The 22,444-nt window shown below is 39.0% G+C and overlaps 1 protein-coding gene across 3 annotated transcripts in view; it reads right to left on the bottom strand.

The window, feature by feature from the left end:
- lrp8 (low density lipoprotein receptor-related protein 8, apolipoprotein e receptor) overlaps positions 1–22,444 on the bottom strand; it is a 174,492-nt gene that overhangs the window by 85,815 nt on the left and 66,233 nt on the right. For all 3 annotated transcript variants that reach the window (XM_084909628.1, XM_084909629.1, XM_084909630.1), the window contains exon 3: positions 9,964–10,086. In XM_084909628.1, coding sequence (XP_084765754.1) covers positions 9,964–10,086 — 123 coding nt within the window. The remainder of the gene's footprint in view (positions 1–9,963; positions 10,087–22,444) is intronic.

The following is a 22,444-nucleotide window of genomic DNA, read 5'->3' as shown; positions in this document are numbered from 1 at the left end:
CTCTCTCTCTCACACACACACACACACACACACACACACACACACACACACAAACACACACACACACACACACACACACACTCTAAATCTAGGCAATGGAAAACGGGTTCGGTCGAATTATAAATTTAACCAATTTTTGTGGTCTTAAAAACAAGAGAAATAAATAAATAATTTCCTGGATAATTAATTTGAGTCACAACGAGAAAATGGAACCCCACGGAGAATGTTTGAAAACGACAGCTCTGCGGGTATCATCCCCAAAGAACATCTGCATGAATCACACTTTATTACTGTAATTATCAACTGCAAAAAAAGGCAAGCTTTATATCCAGTCGCGCTTCTGCCATGTCGGCAAATTGTTATGCCCACACCCTCACGTTATACTGTTACCACACAGCTATTTAAGTCACAAAACACCAGTTAAGTTATGCTGTATCAGCTTTAAGATTACTTGTGTTACGCATGCTTTGGTCATGGAGACGGCAGCTTCTCTTTATTTGCTGTTCTTCTTCTAGCTCCTATCACTAATTTTTCCATTGTAGACATTTTTGACAAATCAAAATTAGATGCATTTAAATATCTATATGAAACTCATCTTTAAAAAAAAAGAAAATCACTCTTATCACTTCCTACATGCAAACTGTTCATGAACTCTTCTGTATACCAAAGTATTCAAGAGTCAAATGTGAGGCCACCTCCCTGAAATCCTAAAGACTGGCCACAAATTGGGTCATGCAACAGCACAATGATCTCAAACACAGCAGCCAATCTATAACAGAATGGCTGAAAAAAGAAAACAATCAAGCAATGGTCCGAAGTTCAGACCTCAACCCAGCTGGAATGCTGTGGAAAGATCTCAGAGCTCTGCGTAAACGAATTCCCGCAAACCTCAATGAACTAAAGCAACACTTTAAAGAACATGAACAATGTAAAGACTGATTCTAAATGTAAAGTCAGGTGGTTCTAGAAGCTACTGAATCAGTGGGTGTGCTTAATTTCTCACAGGACTGCATAGAGTCTCTCTTTCATAAACCCCGCCCCATGGAATAAGTCAGCTTAAAGCCCTTTTCCACCAGTACCTACCTAGATTGGCTTGACGTGACTCGACTCGGATCACCTAATGTGTGTGGGGTCATTATAGCAACACGGTTGAACGTCCTGTGACGTCATTGGTATGCAACATATACACCACAACAAAGGAGGACGTCGAGGCGATGGTATACCAGCTGCTCGGTCTGTGGCTTTTGGTCAGACTCGGGACACACGGTGCTGTTTTTATGCAGCCATTTTCTTCGTTTCCAAGTTTTAAAAAATGGTGGTTTTCATTTTTCGTGAAGGAGCTCGCCTCCGATTGCTTGGAACCACGGCCAAGTAGGTACCTAGTACCAGGTACTACAACCTAATGGAAAACCCTAAAAGCGTTGTCATACCGTCCTGAGCCGACCTGAGTAGGTACCAGTGGAAAAACGCTATTACTGTATAGACATGACATGGGGAATGTTAAATTTTGTAAGCTCATCCTTGGGTTATGCATATATCCTCCTGAGAAGCAGCCTATTCAATGATATCCTCTTTAAGTGATATTTGTTTTTGGTCTATATCTTGTGACTTATTTGAGCTACCCTACTAAGTCCTGACGAACTAAATAAAGGACATCCTGGGCTTTCCACTGATATCTCATGTGTTTGGATGGCCTTTCCTCAAAAAAGATTATTTTTTCCTTGGTTCTTTGGAGGATGAATCTAATTTTTACTGATAAATGTGTTATTCAGACCTGAAGTGTGGTACAATAGAGTCACAAAACTCATGTTAGTCTTCTGTGGTTACATAATGGTGGGTTGTAGATTCAATCACAATAAACACAGCGATAGGCAAAAAGAAAGTGGTGAACTTTGGTGGCATTTAATTTTTTGCATGTTGCAGTCTGTGAATGACATTGAGCTCATAGCAACTAAAAGAACATGCAGCAAGACACTAGACTTCATTGTCTCTGAAGTAGCTAGGTGACCTCCTAATATTCACTCATATATTTCCAGTGTTTATAACCATATAACAGCTTTTGATTTTCTTTTGCACAGCTCTTAAATTTGCACGTTGTTAGTGTGTCCTTTAATGACAGGTCACTTGCTTTCTCCCAGACTGAAAGAACAAGGAAGGCAGACAGGTAGAGAGAGTTGGATAAAAGAGAGGGAGAGGCCACCTGGGAAATTATGGCAGGTGCTGCCGCCGCCTCAAGCATGAAAGTGAAGCTGTCCGACAGTGCAACTCACTGGATCCTTCCCTTCCACGTTCCAAAATAATTAACTCGCACACCCGCCTGCCTCCTCGCTATAATACGCTGACCTGCCTATTGTCTCAGCACACAGAGACAAGGCAAAGCCTACCTCATGACACAGAAGGAGGTGAAACTGATGACAGAGACGATGACCGAATAGGAGAAGCTGGCAATTAGGGCAATGCTGTATAGTTAAACATTAGATGACACTTATTGTATTTTCACCTGAGACATTGTGACTGTCAGTTTTGAATTCAAAATTCTCAATGTGTTCATCTTGACTTAATATCAATGAGATATTATGATCAGCTCTTCATCGTGACCGATAAAGACTCTAACCTTCCTCTTTACTATAAAAGCATTGCAACTTTAGCCAACTAAATATCTATTAGAGTAAGAAAAATACGACCTGTCCTCCATCTGCCTTGCCCGACAATTTCAATATTTTTTGCTAAAGTTGTTTCCTCAGACGTGCCATAATTACCAGGTCAAAAAAAAAGAATCTGAAGAGTGCCGACTGGATATAAGTGCTATAAATCATCGCTACTAGAAATTGGGAAAGACGTCCTGCTGTGATGAGAGACTCTGCTTTGACAGTTTGTGTCTTTAGATGTATGAGTTTCATCAGATGGAATGAAATCATGGCACTTTTAAAGCCCGGTGGGGTTGGGTAAATTGATAAAAAAATGATCTAATGAGATTATCAATATAAAAAAAGGACTAAACAGAGGCACAGTTTTCAAAGTGTGACTCTATATTCATGGCCTTTAATGACACATTGGAACTCAATATTGTAATCTTGTAGTATTAAAAGAAGAATTTTAGGGAAAATATCCCGAGTTCAAGGCCCTGGAATGGAGTTGTATTTGAAGCAAAGAAACAAATGCTGCCAAATCCTTTATAGTTTCTTCTGAGTAAATTAAGGAATAATTGCTTTCTTATCATATCAAAGAGCTAAAGGGAATAATAAGACTGTTGCTTTCTCGGTTTTATCCCGCTGTGTTTATCCTATCCTATCATGAATGATGATTTGAGATGACTCGACTTATAAAGTTATCACAATTCTCATTTCTGTTTGTCTAATTTTCTCTCATTATGCTTCACAATTAGAGGCTTTTCAGAACACTCTTTATCATCATGCCTCCGAGTGTGAAAAATGCCTGAGTAGACTTAGACTACTTCTACTGATAATAAGTCTTTTGTACTATGAATATAAAATATCCTCCACAACTTCCAAAACACACAAAGCCTAAGCACTCTTGAACAGTTTTTGCTTTTTATACAAAGTTTTCAAGCATCACTTGGACTGACGGGGCCACTGGAAAGGTTAGACGCTGCTCCATATGCAGTTAAATAAGGGGTGCAGAGTGTCTCGTGTTCGGTAACTTTTATCTACATGGGGACACTTAGACAGTGAGGAGTCCTCACTTTCATCCCAGAACTATAGATATGCACCAGCAGAGACAGAATGCACATACAGATGGGGTTTTAAATAATACTTGAGAGACACTACACAGCTCCTTTAATCAGCCCTGATTGTCAAACTGCAGGATCTTGTTGATGCCACTCAGAGTAAATGGATGCTGTAATGTCTAGACCCCAGAAATTCAGGGCTTTGATGTCTGGTAAATGGACTGGGTTCCCAGTAGCATGGAACATTATGAAAATTTAAAAGAAAGGTCATCTGTCTGGTCATTTTCACTTGACTGTAGTGCATAATGAGTCTATTTTTCTAAACTGGTAACTGCAGTTGATGCAGGAACCCTAACATAGTGCCAAAATACAATAAAGATGCTAAAGGTACACAGCAAAATCTCCAGTGTTAAATTAACACTAGAGAGTGTCTATATGGGTCCACACCTCTGAGTGTTAAATACAACACTGTTGAGTGTTAAATTAACACTTTTGACAGTGTTATATGTTTAAAAGTAACCTAGTCAGTTTTGAAGATTAACAATGGCTAACACTGAGCAGTGCTGATTTTCTAACACTGGAAAATAACTCAAAATGTTAGAAATATTCCAGTGTTAGAAAATCAGCACTGCTCAGTGTTAGCCATTGTTAATCTTCAAAACTGACTAGGTTACTTTTAAACATATAACACTGTCAAAAGTGTTAATTTAACACTCAACAGTGTTGTATTTAACACTCAGAGGTGTGGACCCATATAGACATTCTCTAGTGTTAATTTAACACTGGAGATTTTGCTGTGTATTTATCTAGTATTTAAGGCTAATTACCTCAAGAGTTTTTCTGTTATACTTACATCAGACTCATAATAATATAATTGAGTAAAACAACTTAAAATAAAACTATTAAAACAGAAAATCATGACTTTTATTTTATTGCCTTTGTGTGTTATTCTACATCTGTTCTGCTTGATTTCTTCCTCACCACCAGCTGGTTGCAGGAGATGACTGTCCTTCCCTGAGCCTGTTTCTGCAGGAGGTTCCATCCTGTTAAAAGGGAGTTTTTCCTTCCCACTCTCGCCATGTGTTTGGTCATGGTGACTATATACAGTTGCATGTTATTGTGATTCAGTGCTACGTAAACAGAACTGAATTAAAAGGTTGAACTGAATATACTTAATGGTGAAGTAGTCGAAAAGTCAGAAAACAATCAAACAGATAAAGTTAATCATCGTGTGGACTTTACATTCAAGAGCCCCTTAAAAACATTAATGATATTCTTCAATAATCAAATCATATTTTGAATGGAACTTTGTACCATGCAAAAAAAAAAAAAAAAATGCACGTACAATCCATTTGCAAAGTGCTAAAATTAGCAGTGATAATGTTAATCCAGAGTATTATCCTGGCAATGCCACTGTGAAATCAGCTTTGCTACATTGGCTAAATTGTTTGTAATGCCTAAAATTAAAACCTTATGTGAACATAATGTAAACATTAGCAACCTACTCGATAACCATCCTAACATTTTAGTTTGTGCCTTGTGAGCAAAATATAATATGAACATATTTAATAAATTAAATTAAAAATACTTTTTACTAAACTTTATGTTTCAGTATCTAGGATGATCATCGAGAATCATGTAAATCAACTGGTATTGGTACTACTTGATTTCTGGTATTGTGACCTCCTTCATTTCTTGTGTGGACTACAAAGTGCAGCAACGTTTGCAGCAACAACGCATGTAAAACTAATTTATATTTAGAAATGTATTTAAACATGGTTCTTAAACACTGAAGTATTTAGCATAGTTTGTAACACCAATTTGCATAACTAATTATTAAAAAGGTGTTTTTGTTAAAGTGCCACTTTGATTAAACTTTTCAAGCGCTTTAAGTGGAAAGCAACTGATTCAAATATATATGTTGTAGTTTGATGTTTGTTTACTTACTTTAAATAAATGTTGCTGTTGAGCAATGTGAATTTATGATACTTCAATCGCAATTTATGATGCAGCTATTAAACAAAAATGTGTGCACGGTAATAAATGGTTAGCACGGTCTCTGTTTGAATTTGCTTGGACCTTGCGTGTCCTCCGTATGCCCGTGTAGGTTTTCTCTGGTTTCTCTGGAGAAAATGTTCAGTGCAGAACACTGTGCACACTCTTTCATGCATCAACCAGCACTCGTCTGATTGAACATTTTCTCCAGAATCCCCTCCAGGCCCAGGTTCATTTTCAGACGTATAATTACAGACAGCTACAGAGAGGCCTGCCTCTGTGTGTGTGTGTGTGGAGAGAGAGTGTGAGAGTGTGCGTGTGTGGTTTCAGAGGCGCCATCGGAGGTCCATAGTTAATCAGCAGGCGACCTGAAGTCTCGGGGATCAGCTCATCGATTCCCTCCTGGGGCAATCAATTCTATCAAAGGCATTACTTAAACTGAACTCAGATCAGAAAGTGGGAGACAAACTGCCCAGAAGAAATCACAAGGACAAAGTAAAGAATGTGACACGAGGCGGTAGAAGGCTGTAAGAAAGGGGGGTATATACAGTTTATACTTTAGGACAAAGTCAAGTGTGCTGAGTGAGAGACAGAAAAAAAGGAAGATCTTAGTGAAGATGATGATGATGCTTTTAGAACTGGCTCAGATAATAAAATACAGAAGGTAACAAAAAAGAAACAATGAATCCAGATATACTTTATGTTTCTATAGACTGAGTCTATGGACTGAGTCTATAGACTCAATTAATGGTAAATCTTTTCGAGATTTTTTTAACTGTCATATTAAATGCTTTTCTCCAAGACTATCTTCAAAACACTACGTGAAGTAGATTCATGTATGAAATAGAGCAGGGCGATATGACCAAAAATATTTATCACGATATACATTTGAAAATTTGCGATAACGATATAACTGACGATATAATTGACACTAGACAAAATACTTTACAACTCCTCAACTTTATTAGTGAAAAAACCCCATCAATGTATTTTCACTTAAACAAGCAGCTGTTTTTTATGTGCATTAAAGTTATATAAAAATGTAACAGTGCAAATTCTTTGCTGAGAGTTTAACCAAAAGGCATTTCCAGTGGGAATTGGCCGACATATCCTCAGCATAACCATGTATAATATCCACAAAACTTAAAAAGAGGTTATACACACACAATACGGTAATATTATGTTGAAGCACAGTACGTATCACTGCACGAGGCTCCTGCCTACGATAGCCGTAATGCTTCGACAATCCATCAAGCGGTGCGGCTTTGTAGCTTAGCAAAGTCGTACTAAAACATTTGACAGATTTTCGAGCGCCGTGTACCACATAAAATCGTTTCGAGGTCAGTAAACACAACCAGAATTCATACATAAGGCACACGGGATTATAAGGGGCACTGTCGACTTTCAGAAAAATCAAAGGATTGATTTTAAGTGTGCCGTATTTTCCAAACAACACGGTAATAACGACGGCCCGCTAGCATGCTCTACCAAAAACAGTGCTTTGTTGTGTATCTGACGGACGAAAGCTAAACCAGTTCCACACCACTGAAGTTGCAGCATTTTTACAAATTAATTCTGGTTCATCCGTTTTATTCAATGATCTGCTTTCGCCGCCATGCTTTTTCCGCCGTGTGCGTATGAAAACAAAGGCACTGCGCATGCGCGTTTTACCCATATTCTATCGCGATATTTCATTTTTCTATCGTTGCCCAACATTATACCGGTATTACCGTGAACGGTATGATATGGCCCAGCCCTAGTATGAAATATGGTTGCTTGTGTAGTCAAGCACTAAAAAAACTAGATTAGTCAGAAACACACATTAACGTTTCCAGAAAAATGTACTTTGTTAATACTATTCTGATGTTTGCAAGAAAGCGTAGACAGCAAACTTGGACGTTCTATTACATGCACATAAACTCATCTGGACACACACAGCCATGAGGATCAATGGCTGGGAAAGTTACAGAAGCTCTGACAGTGTCTGACCTTGATTGGATGTAATGAGATTTAACCACAAGTCCACTAATCTGATGAAATTACCTACAGATTCACCTCGTGATGAATACTAAATAAGAGCATACAGAATGCACGCACCCACACACATGTCCTTGGCCTATCCCAATCATACTTATTACTTTAAGGATCTTCAAAGAGTCCTTTGATCACCTCTTTGAAAATCATCTTTTAAAAAAAACTGCAAATAGGTGTTAGCCTTTTTGAAAAAGAAGGAAGTGGGAAGTCAAGGCACCACTGGCCAAGATGAATTTCTGTAAAATGCCAGTGATCGCTACTAATAATCAGATAATTCATCTACGTCAAAACTGAAAGCCATCATGCTTTCATGTTGACTACACCCCTTATGCTCTTTTCTTCCAAAACTATCTTAGAGCACGCTTACTATAATCATTTGATACAAATATTTCTCAAGTTTATTTTTTCCCCCACAGATTTATTGAAAGTTACTGACAACTCCAAGACTCAATCTTTGAGACCTCCTGGTCTGTGTTATAAACAACAAATTTCCCACACGTGGGACTAATAAAGGTTATCTTATCTTAAACAGCTTGAACATGTAGTTAACAAACAAGAAAAAGAAAAGTATTCATAAAGTTTAAAGCTATATATATCTTAGTAAAAGCCTCTTATATCAAAGAAGTACTTTAACGTCTACCAATTTTACCACAGGCCATTAGCCTCCCATCCAAAAACAAAAAGTAAAGTCTTTAAACACTTGAGCTTCAGTGAGCTTCTGTTTCCACCACACTAACACATACACTATGTAAAGTACTGTGGCTTGTTGGAGGTTGTTGAAGTAACTCTCTTTTTAGGTGTGAAATCGAAGCACACTGTGTTGTTCTCAGACATGCCTGGATTAGTGTTGTTGTTCCGGACAATATGATTTGGCACAAGCACTCCCACTCCTATCTTGACGACATCTAGCTTTAGATATACTGAGCCCAGCTCCAGTACTCATGAAGCTCCCTAAGTTTTGGAATCAACGTTTTCAGACATTTACTCTGAGGATTTTTCCTACCATGCTTTTCCCTTCTAGTCAAATTTCCATTGATATGTTTCAATACAGCACTTTGTGAACAACCAACCTTTCTGGAATTAACTTCTGTGGTTTACCCCACACGTCATTTGGACAAGTTTAAAGTTAACGGTCTTGTCCATGATTGAGGTCACATGTACTGAACTAAACTGAGTGATACTCGGTATTTACGTTGTATGAATAGCTGTTTATGCAAACCCAAATTAGATCATTTGAGACACTTGATTAGTGATTTTCAGGAATCTGTTATTTTGGCTATATTGATATATATGATGAATGGAGAACTGATGATAGTTTACATTTTTTAATTCAAAGAAATGTATTACTTTTTTTTAAATTGACAATATTCAAACTTTTGAGATGGACTAATTTGTGCAGAGGAACATTTCTCAGTTTTTTTCCAGGTATCTATTATGTATTATAAGCATGTTTTGCAACATTATGGCATCACTAATTTGAAGTGAGAAACAAAAATGTTGACATGGACAGCTTATGGTTAACAGTTAAAAAACCTTTGAAATAATATAACATGTATTAAGGAGAGAAGTACAGAATAATTTATTTCATTGTTTATGAGCTGCTGCATTCACAATTTCCAGAACAGACTCAAATTCAACTGCAGTCATGTTAATAATTACAGGAACACTAATAAAACCTTACATTACATTTGTCTGTGTAAAATATAACTACATTAGCTGCAATGCACCGTAACTATCAAACAGCATTACAGTTACAGGGTTAAAGTGATAATATGTGAACTTGGACAAGATGGGAAAAAAAGTTTCTAAAATGCACTGCGTGACTGAACATGTAATTTAGAGAAATTTTCTCTCGTGTCATGAGCTACTTAATGAGAACGAGATGAATTTAGGGCTCAGTAATTATTTCTAATTCTCCCTTTGAGGATGCTCAGCAGACATCTTGTCCACTCTTCTGCCATCGAGGGCCTTGATCAAACCTTGTACAAAGGTTCTGAGTCTGCTGCTCAAGCAGACAACAAAAAAGCCACTAAAAGCTATTTTCTGAGGCAATGTGCGAGAAACAGAAGGTTAGCACGGCGGCTGGCGTGCAGCAAAATGTGACACACTGAAAATGAGTGACCTTAGGAGTGTTTTATGCTCAGGGAAGTTTGCGTGTGTGTGTGTGCGTGTGTGCGTGCATATGTGCTGACAAAACTGACTTTGCTCACAGTTTGCCCAGTCAGTGTGGCTGTGCTGCTACTTACTGCAGATTGAATCGGCTTCATCTGAACCGTCTGCGCACTCTACTTCTCCGTCACAGCGCCACCTAGCAGGAAGACACTGTCCATTCTTACAGGTGAAATCTGTGGCTGCGCACGTCTTCTTCGCTGTGTAGAGAAGAGAAACATTCAACATTATCATATGGCCTCAAGAAAGCACTGTGTCTGCTGATACTCTGATAGTCATCAACACAGTGAATTATTGAATCAGATTAGGAATCAATCCATCCATTTTCTTAACTGCTTATCCAATTCAGGGTTGCAGGCAAGAGACAGGGTACACTCTGGACAGGTTACCAGTATAACACAGGGCTAAGAGGCAGACAACCATTCATACCTACAGCCAAGTCTGAATAAGCAGTTAACCAAACAATCAAGTCTTTGGACTGTGGGAGGAAGACCGAATATCTGCAGAGAACATGCAAACTCTACCCAGTCACCCGGCAGATCCGAAACCACTATTAGACAATATAATTGATATTTACTTGGACATAGTCTCTTAAGCACAGCAAACAATATCTGATTAAAGCTAAAAAAGAAAAAAAAAAACAATACTTTAGGAAAGATGTGATGTAGAAGTACGCACCAAGAAAACATGTCAAAGGTTTTCACTTAACAAGTCAACAAAGTAATTAAAATTGAACTTTAGTTGAGAGCAATTCTGAGCACCAACTTGAAACCAATTTTCCAGTCCAATTTTAATTTAACCTACAGCAGGCAATGTTTCTACTTAGACAGTCAGAGCATCAATGGTGTGTTCAAGTGCAACTTGTATCAGAACACGAGAGGGAATGAGGGTCGTTTGATTAGATACCCTTTGTTTGTGTGTCTTCTTTGAGGCAGACTTAGTGGGTCAGGAACATGAGTCTGGTGATCCAATGTGAGATGGGTTTTATTTCTTTCAAATTAAAATAAATAACAGTGTTTCAGGTTGAATGAATGAGAAAAGCACCGGCAGCTTAACCAGGCCTCTTTCTGTGAGGATGTGTTGGATATACTACATGTGCTGTGGGGGTCAGAGGTTTTTCTCCATTTTTAACCACCGCATGATCCACCTTCCAGGCTAACGCTGGCTCTGTGTAGCAGTGATAGCTTACGGAGTCCAAAGGTTTTGTGCAGTCACTTTCTCCAAGCAAATGGAAAATTGAAGCACTTGGGTCTGTCACGGGAAAAGGTAAAAAAATAAATAAATAAAAAATCTCTCCCTGACAGTGAGAGCCAGTGAACAAGAGAAAGCACTCGCCTGGCATGTTAGCGATGCCTTGGCTCACCATGATGAAATATATTGGGGGAAGGAGGTGGAGGGGGTTGACAAATGGCAAGAAAGTGTGCGAGTGTGAACAGCACTGTGCGTTTGGTGGTGTGTAGGTCAGCGTGATTTTATTCTGACAAGTGCATTTTTTTCATATGCACCACATACCTGATCTGCTGGGAACACAGGTTAGATATGAATACTGTGTGGACATACAGTAGTCTAACTGAATCCTAGCTGACTAAAGAAAACTAGCAAAAGTCAAAAAAAAAATGGGGGGTTATATACGGTAGAGCAAAAAACAAACACCAATAGCTTAGTTTAACCTTAATGGAACGAGATCAAAAGCAAATCAGGATTTTGTCAAAATTGTGAACACAACTGAGACCGCAATTTAGTTGTTTGGACACCATATTATTAGAAGAAAGGGTTTGGTGTGTGTGTGTGTAGTCTATGGTATCAATGAAAGCAGAGTAACAACTGAAAGCCCAAAGGAAAGCTATAATAAAGAAGCACACACTATGGAAAAGAGCATTATATCAGCAGTGGGGACTAATGCATTCTAAATGTGTACGTACAATTACTTAAATGAAATGATAATGTATGGCAAATTGAAGAAAAGTCAGACACAACCATTTGCTCGCACGCTCACCTGTACAGCATTCATTCCAAGTATAGAAAAAAAGGGAGTCTAGGGACATGTGGTGCAATAGATTGAAGAAGGTGTAGGCATAGAATAAATGGAAAAGAGCATATCTCTTGGGATTCCAGACTAGTCAGAGCCAGAGACAAAAGTAAATAGAAAGAGAAAGAGAAGAGAGGAGAGACTATAGGGGCAGAGAAAGAAAAGACAAGAGGGATGCAGGCTGTTGAGGTGGGGTCTTGCGCAATGGCATTACTCTTCACAACAGACCACATAAATCCTTTTCCTTCCAACCAGCATGTTAACATAAACACCACCTCTTCCACTTTACCCTCCTTGTTTTTGTCTTTCCCTCCATCTCCACCTACAGCCTGATAAAACACAGGCCACAGTGTACACACCAGAATATTCCTTCATCTTCACAATACATGTCTGCTCATAGCACAACACAGTCATTTTCAGCATAACACTGCCTAATTCGGATAAAGATAAATATTGGTTCAGGTGAAAGACTTACAAGCAGGAGTTAAAGTGGGATTTGACAGATGATGAAACCCTAGGACTGGATGTAGCAGTGCAGCACGGAAAAAATAATAACTTATAAGTAAATTAGTTTTTATTAGGCTGAGATACTACCCAGATATTCATTGATCTTTGGGTTTAGCAGACTGAATTCATCAAGATATAAGTAGATGTTTCACAAGCTGTATCCCCGTGTCCTGATCCTTAAACACAAGAAGCTAGTAGAAAAGGTAGAATTCAACGAGTGAGCTTCATCACTTTAAACTGATGCCGTGATGCAACTTCAAACTGACCATGAACGCCGTGTCTGCTCTGAACCAACATAGTTGATCATTAGAAGTTTAAACTAACCAGTTTAGCAAACTGACAGTTTGTTTCATGCAAGCTTGAATAAGACAAAATTAGTATTAATGTACTTTAATTTTACCTTTGTAGGTTTTCACATGAACATTACGCTATTTCGGATCGACAAAACTTAACCCTTGTTTACAACATATAATACAAGAGTTTTTGTAAAACTTAAGTATCAGTTAACTAATTTTCTTCTTATCTTAAGTATGAAAATATAATTTCCCTGATGCCTTCCTTCTTGTTTTGGTGGGCAGAAATCATTTTCAATGATAGCACTCTTACACATCCCGGTTTACACTGGATACAGGTTTTTTTAAACCCCCCCACAAAGAAATGTGTTTTGTAGAGAATACTGGACATTTTAATTGTTCTGGGGGGAAAAAGTCAGCAACTAATCTTCAGAAAGAGGTTGTGAAAACATAGAAACTTCAATAAAATATATCGTAACTAGACAATACCATTCATCTTGACATTTAAGGTTCTAAATAAAATTTCACACGCACAGAACGGCAGAACAGTCTGGACAGAAAACTGTAACAAAATAAAAATTCAAATAAAAACTCAATTTTCAGCAACAGGCTCAAAAACTGACACTAAGAATAAAAAAATATCACTACACATCAAAAAGACTTTCGAATTTCACTTCTTCCATTACACACAGTAGAACTCCTTTAGTTAATGACTATGGAAGGAGTTTAATAGCTGTAAAAGCATGCATATATTATTTTAGAAACAACTAGGAAAACATCTACACATCCTCCTAAGAGTTGCTGACACACACAAACTGCTGCTTACATTTACATTCTGATGCTCCAAGGCCTGTCATATACAGATGCCATCCATATGGAACAGCCTAAACCTGCCTTATGATAAGGTTATTTTGAGAGAGTGAATAATGTGCAGTGGAAAACTACTACAGACATATTATGCAAATATGCCCATACATACCTACCAACAAACCCTCATCCTAGATGTCCAAAATCTGATTTTAGTTTACTGTCAAAAACAAAAACACACCAATAACTCACACATAATAGGATTTAATTAAAAAAACTGTAAATACATCAAGGATGTTCTATGTTGTATCAACATACTGCTTTTGGGAACAACTTTTTAATCCTCTGAGATCCCCAAAAAATGTATGGTGTGAAGTAAAAACTTATTAACATTCAACGGTCACACTTGAATGATCAGTATTAGGAGGCCTTACATTAATACTGTTAGAGCCCAACCAATACAGGATTTTGAAATTGTTGAGCAGTAAAGACTCCAACAACCCCTGCCCTTGTTATTTTGGTTCCCACATTTAAGAGAGCAATGGTGAATGAATGTGCAATTGCCACACCGAAGTAAGGCGGTTAGGGCAGTGATCTTATAAAGAAACTAGAGTTTCTTCATAATGACAGTAGACTAGTAAATGAATGCCAATTAATTTAGACATATTTCAGAAAACACATGTATGTTTCTTAAGACCTCTCAGGCTAAACATTTCCTTTTTTTGTGGAGAAAAAAAAAAGGTGTTTCTGATTTTACTGGGCTGGCCTCATCCACATTTAACCTGGGTACATGTGTCCCATAACTTAAATTACTTGGACGCCCCAATGTACATGGTACCAGAAAAACTGCTCAAGGATGCAGCTACTGCACAAGCTATGGCATTCAACTAACGGCACACTCCGGAGACCTTCATGATCAATGAGTCACTAAGCTGCCCTATCGACATTCATACAGTCTACATTCTGTCCATACAAAGCACATACAACGGATTCCTCTCCATATACTCCTGACAACATGGTTTGAGACACTATAGTTTGCCCTGAGAAAAGGTAAAGGTCAGCTCCTGCCTTGAATTAATTCAAATAACAGACTCCATTACACACACACAAACACAAAGAGGGACAGCAGAATGTAAATTAAACATCCAGCAGCTACAACAGAGGCATAGCTGTGTCACCTCTAATAAGGACCTGTTGACTCCAGCCCTGAAATGTTGATTTGCAATGGCAACAATGGCATGAAACAGACAACAGTGCTGTGGTGAGATAACTTTCCATCCTTTAATTAGAGGTAGTGACAGTTTTGAATCGGGTTTTAAGCACCCTGAATAAACTAGCTTTGGACTTCTACACTGCTTTGCCATTTGGTAGTCCTTAAAGTTAAAGCTTCAGTCTTTAAAAATGTGAAGCAATTTTCACGTTGCAATTTTTTTATTGCTATAAATGAAGCTTTAAATGTAGCTTCTTTTTTTTTTAAATCCTCCCTGCCCAGCTATCTTTTCTAATCATGAACACATGTGCTCATGATTAGAAAGATACCAATGTCATGATAGCAGAAATTTGTAGTTGGCAACAATATCAGTCGAATTTTTTACTATCAAGAATTTTTTTTATTTAAAATGATTGTGTATTTAAATTGTTAACATGATATGTTGTTGATAGGACACAAACTAAAATATGAAGGACAGTTGCCAAGTAACCTACAAGCTATAACCTTATTACAGTACATGCTAGCATAAGCATTTGTACAACTTTAGACAAACAAATAAATTAACCTATGGGACATAGCTGGTTTTGCAGTGGCAGTGCCAGCTGTCTCAAAAAACCTGCAACTTGCATTTCACGATAAAATAAGATACTTTAGATAATACTGAACATTTAATTGAAACTCATTCACCTTTAATTCTTTAAAACGATCTAGATGCCGGTCTCCCTAACCCTCGTCACAATCTTCCACATCTAATTTCTGTTGTGCCGTGTACAGTTCTTCCAGCGTATTACAAGCATCGGTTCTGTTGACTTCCCTACACATTACAAATTGACCAAGCAAGCAACTGCATTATTTCCAATGGACATCTATATCATGACTATTAATCCTGCAGATTATTTTAAAGAATGATACGAAGAACTGGCTTCATTGTTTAGAGTCGGATATGTCCAATTTTTTTTTTTACCCTGATGCCTATGGTTATTTCATAAAGTTGGGATAATAATGTGTTTGAAAGTAGCAACCATCTGGATTGGCCCTGCGAGTTGCAGTAAATTAACTGATATTACTGAATCATTAGGTATCTCCAGTACCAGGGTCAATATCGGTATAGCAGTGCACTCATGGAGGGACCTTTCTTTGGTTTTAGGGCTCAGCATCAGCCTAACATGGGTTTCTACTGGCTTAGCTACACGTTTCCTTTCCTCCAGGGCTATTTGTGTGGAGTGCACAGTATTTCATCACACGTTAAGCAGCTCATTCAGAGAACCGTCGTTGGGAAAATGTTCCATTACATAGAAAGAAGTTCCTGCAGGTAATCTCTTTTAATCTCTTTTTTATGCATAAAGTCACACAACACAGTCTTTGCCCTGTAACTTGTGCCTGAGCTTTCTCCAAATCCTGCTTTTATTTAGCTGGACCTGATATTTAAGCTAGTGCTTAATTATGTGAACAAATAAATAAATAAATTACGGTTGATGCTGAGACAAATTCGGTTTAAAATATCCCAGTAAGAATTTACCAAACCCACTCAGTCTGTTCTTCTAGCGAGGACGGCCAGACTAAATACCAGGGTAACCATGTTGCATCATCAGTCATTCTATTACAGAGACTCAGCTCAAACTGTGTGCAGATAATTTGCATGTTACACAAAAGCCCATTTAAATGACTAAACAGACAAGAAATGTGTGACAGACGTAGACACAGAACTTCACCACTAAGTGTTTGAAGCAGCTTGTGCAGTCATCGCAGCAGTGTAAAAGATAAAAATCCTGGGAAACGCCGAACAAAGAACGGCTGTGTAAACTGATGATTAGCCTATGAAAATTAACTCTCCTCCCTCTCAACCTGTTAGTTGGAGTTAATTTCTTGCTCACTGTATTTACTTGAAACATTATTCATTTTCTTAACTTAAAATTCTACAATAGGAAAGTTTCTGCCCGCCCCCGTTTTTTTTTTCCTTTCTTTCTTTCTTTCTTTTTTTTTTTTAATCCCTGGCTGTCCCAGAGGTAATCTTAAAGCACAACCTATGTACTACGCAGTAGAGTACAAACCCTCTTGTAAAAGGACAGAAGGGAAGGAAAAAAAATTAGAGACAAAAGGAGCAAGAGGAGCGAGATGAAGTGTGGGAGAAAGAGGAGAGGAAATGGATGGTCCTCCACATTGTTGTGATCGGCTAAAGAGCTAAAGAACGGAGCATGTCAGGAGAGCGAGAGAGGCTGTAAATCAGTGAGCGGAGGTGAAAACCACAAACGTAAGGGAGCGCACATTACTCAAAGAAATCTATGTGAGCGTGTGAGCAAGAAACAAAGACGGCAATGGAGTAAAGCAGAATAATGTTGGTCTTTTAAGGAGATTAAAGGCCTATCAAGCTTCCCTAAGTTGCAGACAGAGATGTAGCGGGGAAAATACCGGGATAAAATGGCAACCATTTTTAAATTATCCTACTTATTAAAAACTAAAAAGGAAACTCAACTGGAAGCAACACCTTTAGGTATAACTGCAAAATTCAAGTATTGAAAAAGTATATCAATGCTAAACCACATTAACTCTAGTTTCAAACAGCAGCCACAATTTGCAGCAATCATCACCGTTACCAAAAATGCTGCGAGTGTAACACTCTAAAGCCTAAAGGCAAGGCCAATAATCTAAGGAAGTGCGCTTGCATGTGTGCATGTGTGTGTGTACATGGCCATGAGACTGATGCATGCACTACAAAGGCCAGAGATGTGAAGAGAACTCATGGACAGGCAACTCAGACAGCTGGCCAGATCAAATACGCCATATATTATGCTCCTCTCACCACATCAAATACCACCTACCAGTTCAAAGAAGCTTGTTACAATTTTTATGATCTCCCTCTCTGGACACAGGAGAGTCGGGCCTATAGGGCAAGACGTTGGCTCTGGATTTCTTTTTTTTTTTTTTTTTTTTTTTTTTTTTTGGGGGGGGGGGGGTACAAAAACAAGAGAATAAATAATGCAGAACACCAGAGGTGAGAAGAGTTGGGCAGGGTACCTGGGTGACACTTGCACCGTGTGGTATTAAGAAAGCCTCTGAAGTTGAGCGTGGTAAAGATGAAAGAGACTGCCGCAGCAGCGGACAGTTGGGGAGCATTTCCCAGTGACCTGAGGTGCATGCATGCGCCTTTATCTTCATCTTCCGGCATCATATGCAACACCTAGCTGCTTCTCTGTAAAACAGGTTTATATATGTAGGTGAAAATATTTTAAGAATGAAATGAAAAAAGAAAGAGGCACACCTAACTACCCAGACCTCTTATGAGATTTTGACAGATAGTTTCCATTTTACCCTGCACAACTTTTCTGATATTTACGGTAAGGTTATTTTAACCTGGGCTGCCTTTTCCTTTGTCTTTACGGTAGTCCAAGTATGTACACAGGACACACAGTTGTTTGCATTGTAACTTTACATGTCAAATGTAGCTGAGGAAAAACAAGAAGAGGAGAAACTCAAACTACACCATTTTCAAAAGCTCTATTTTTTATTTTACTTTTTAGATTTTTCTATTTAAATGTATAATAAACATTTTTGAATTACTGCTGAATTGTACTTTCTTTGTTTTACTTGACAGTCAGCTGTTGACTATATAGAGACACTGATACAAATTCAAGACGTATTGCATATTGTGTGAGGTTTTTTTTTTTTTAACTGGACATCAAATTTTAGTTGACTACCTCTGCCGCTGCTTGTAATGTAGCCTAGAAATGACACTATAAATATATATTAGTGTCACAAACATCATATAAGATATGTTCAAGGACCAATTCCAAAATAGGAAGCAATAATGTCAGGAAAGCTAAGGCGCATTATAGAAAAAACGCCAGTGCAGTTTCCCCTCATATTCAACTGCTTCCCGGAGGTTAATCTCTCATCGGTGTTTGTCTGCATGAGCGTGTGTGCCCATGAATCTGTTTATACCTCTGCTTAAGGCTGTACCTGTGTACTTATTTTAAGACAAAAGCTTGGACCGCATTCTCTCTGTTCAAAGCTTCCAGAGAAATATGAAGAGTCTTTTATGAGAATCACTTTGCTGTGACGGGGATTAGCATTAAGAGGAGCTCATGAAGAGAGGCTGTGGTGCGGAATAATGACGCAACTTTTACTATTTAGTTTTAAGGCAGTGTGAAAGCAGAATTACCTTAGTGTGAACAAATGCACAAAGCATCGCCACAGGAAACACACTCTCACACACGCACACACTTCAAGGATACATTGACAAGCACAATTAAAGTTGCGTTTTTGGCATCGAGCATGTTTGCCTAACATCTTCAGCAAATATTAATGCTATCAAATTACTACTAAAGTCCGGTTTCTGTTTTTCCACCCGTTTGACATCGAGTGAACATGTTGCATATAAACAGGTCTTTAAACTCAAGAAACCAATTATAAGAATTCTCTTACTGACTGGTTTTATGCGTCCACTTTATTTGATCTAACAGAGTAATCCTTCCTCTTTGTATGCACAACACAAGCCTGTGTCTCCCATCTAGAAAAAAGCAGCAACTTTATGATGAAATGATGCTAGTGGCCACTCCAGCCCCAAGATGTCTAGCTCAACTTTTACTCTCCCCCAAATAGAGGGACTATGTAATCAGTTCCTTTGTTTGTTAGCAGTGTAGTGTCCATAGTTTTCAACATATCACTTTTTAAATTTTGTGTGATTGTAGACACCGTTAACCACAAAACTGTACAACAAATGTTTAAATTTTTTCCAATACAATGCACTACAGCAGCACAACGATGCCTTAAAGTTTGGCAAAAATCACACACTACAGGACACACTATGGCTTATAAAAGCCAAAGATTTCAGCCCATTCTGCTCCAATCATATGGGTAAAGATAATAAAATACATCCTTTTAATATGGAAGGCTTCAAGGTCATAGGTCAAAGGTCAGGGTCACTTGAATTAGGAAAAAGCTTTACTTTCCATTGGATCATCTCCAAACTTTAAAGCAATATATTAGTCACTGGGGCAACATAACATTGAGCTCTTTGTAACATTTTTTGTTTCGATAAAAATTTGAGGACGCAAAAAGAATACACTACACTCGATCTGAAACTGAGGGTCCTTTACTCTGATATTATCCAGTATTGTGTGCCTAAATGGTAGACGTCAGACATACTTTTACGGCATTACAGCTTTAATGCCCCAGCTTTGACAATTACCAATCATCTGGTCTGTATTTTCTCCATCTGGCTAAAGAGAAGGAAAAAAAAAATCTGTGGTTTATGTTGTTTTTATCATTGTGGCTCTGTGTTGTTCCCAGATCCTGGGATTTAACTCCCAGAACACCAGCGTTTGCATCAGCATTATGCCAAAGCCTGAGACCTCCCAAATTCTGTCACATCCTAGGACCCCCCACCCCCTCTTTCCCTTACATAAGTGGGGCATTACATCTCTGCAAAGCAGCTTAGAAGTGAAGGGCATGAAGCAAGACAACAAAAAGAAAATGGAAATACAAAGAATTAAAGACGCAAGATCTGATGGGATGACATTACAGGAAAAGTATCGGCCTGCTTTATGCTGTGCTTCTCTACGCACATACTGTTGTGTTTTTCTAACCTTTCCCCCTCCTCTCCAAACCTCATTCTTTTTTTTTCTTTTTTTTTTTTTTTGGGGGGGGGGGGGGTCATATGTCCAAAAGACTTTTTTGCTTCCTCTTTGAGACGAACAAATCCAAGTGTTTTTGTCGTTGTGCCGGTGAGTGGAGCATCTTGTATGAGCGACCTGAGAGCGGTGGCTTTGTGCGCCGCGCTGTTTTATGTTCAGAGACTGCTAATTAAGTAGGATCACAAAAGGGGCCACTGTGGGAGCGCACGGTGAGAAACAAACGAGGCCGCGCTTGTTTTTGTTTTGTTTACGCCACGATGCCCCGCTAGTCCTTCAAACCATTATGCGGGATGAGAGGCGTGAGCAGCGCATCATACCAGATCTGTCGAGCGCGAGGAAGCAGAAGAGGTCGCGAAAAGTGTGTGTGAGCAGGGGCCTTTAACAGGTGTGAGTAAACAGTGTGTGTGTGTGTGTGTGTGTGTGTGTGTGTGTGTGTGTGTGTGTGTGGGCAGAGAGACGGTACTCTTTTCCAAGAAGTCAAGAGACTATGAGGTCATATCTTTCTGCTCTAGTACCGCTCATTAGAAATGACATATGCATAGAGCAACCTCGCTGCTCCTGTATTCTCTACTACCTCTATATCGGTGACATCGAGCTCTCAGACTTGACCTGCATTGATTTATTAAACACAGGCACTGATACCGACCCCATTACTCGCATACATACTAGCATTCATGCACACGCACAGACACACATGCTTGCACACACTTCCTCCCCTCTACCTCCACACGCCAATCTCATCAGAATATCAGGCGCTCAATTGTTGAGACAGTGCCATCGTCAACATAAAACCCCATAAGGCTTTGCATTCATGAAGGATCCATATGGGACACACTGTATCATAATGTAGACATGTGAGACTGAAACTATGAAGATGCCATTGCAAATACAACTTTTTATTTTTCCCCCCTCAAAAACTCAAATATTGCATTTTCAAAGGGAAGATCTATCCTGCTGTGTTAGTCAAGAAACAGTTTCAATTACGCCAGCTTCCAGCCGGACTCCAGAGGTCAGAACACATGCGCACATACACGCAAACACACACACACACACACACACACACACACACACACACACACACACACACACACACACACACACACACACACACACAGGCCTACTCACTTGTTCACTCAGACGTACAGTGTAAATCCCCCACTGGGGCCATAAAATTGTTGTGATGCATGGGGGGAGGATGGGATGTACAGTGCTATATGAAACCCTAGTTTGTCAAGCAAACACACACATAGTCACACACAGTACACAATAGTGTTTGCTCTTTATGCGCACTCCTATACTGCTTATATTTGCACAACCCAACAGGAAGAGCAGTAAACTCCGAACTCTGCTTTTTAAGCCTATAGCTGCCCGCTGACGTGCTGAATAGTCAAATATTCATCAGCTCTCTTTATCGATGCATAATTGCTAAATAATGAATAACCTTGATGACTTATAGCAATTAAATTTTCAATTGCAAAATAGTGGAAACCCCAAATTTAAAAGGCAAACTGCCACATGTGTGACAGCCACAGTCGAGTGGCAAAATAAAAATTGATAAAAGCTCTCCTGTAATTACTCTTCGAGCGAGCGACTGACTGACAAGCAGGAACGGGTGAGGTTTCAGCAGCCCAATCCCCAAAAACGAAAAAGAAAAGCCTTGTACCAGCAAACAATGTCCCCGCTGGCTCTATGAATCGACGCTCGCTGTGAGACTCGTAATTTCCCTCTCGCGGCCCTGCACTTCCAACCATTGCCATTCAAGTCCCAAACCGCTCACATGCCGCGCGCTGCTGGTCGGGCCACATGACAAATTACTGCTGGGCTTATTATCAAAAATCAGCACTCGCCAGAGGGAGTGGCCGGGGAGGAGGAGGGTTACGACGGAGGGGGGATTCCAATAAAGCCTACTGAGCGTCCACAGACAAAGGAGAGGGACGAATTCCTCCTCCTCCTCCTCCTCCTGCTGCTGCTGCTGACGACAAGCAAGAAGAATTCATTTCAATTACAAATGGCCGCTGTTTGGAGAGGAAAAATACTCATAAAAAGGTCAACAGGAATTGCAGCATGTGTGCATCTGTT

Source organism: Perissodus microlepis, chromosome 17 (assembly GCF_051167445.1).
Source record: "Perissodus microlepis isolate ML-2025 ecotype Zambia chromosome 17, ASM5116744v1, whole genome shotgun sequence".
Taxonomy (NCBI): domain Eukaryota; kingdom Metazoa; phylum Chordata; class Actinopteri; order Cichliformes; family Cichlidae; genus Perissodus; species Perissodus microlepis.
The sequence above is the reverse complement of the archived record's forward strand: the minus strand, read 5'-3'. Positions and strand labels throughout refer to the sequence as shown.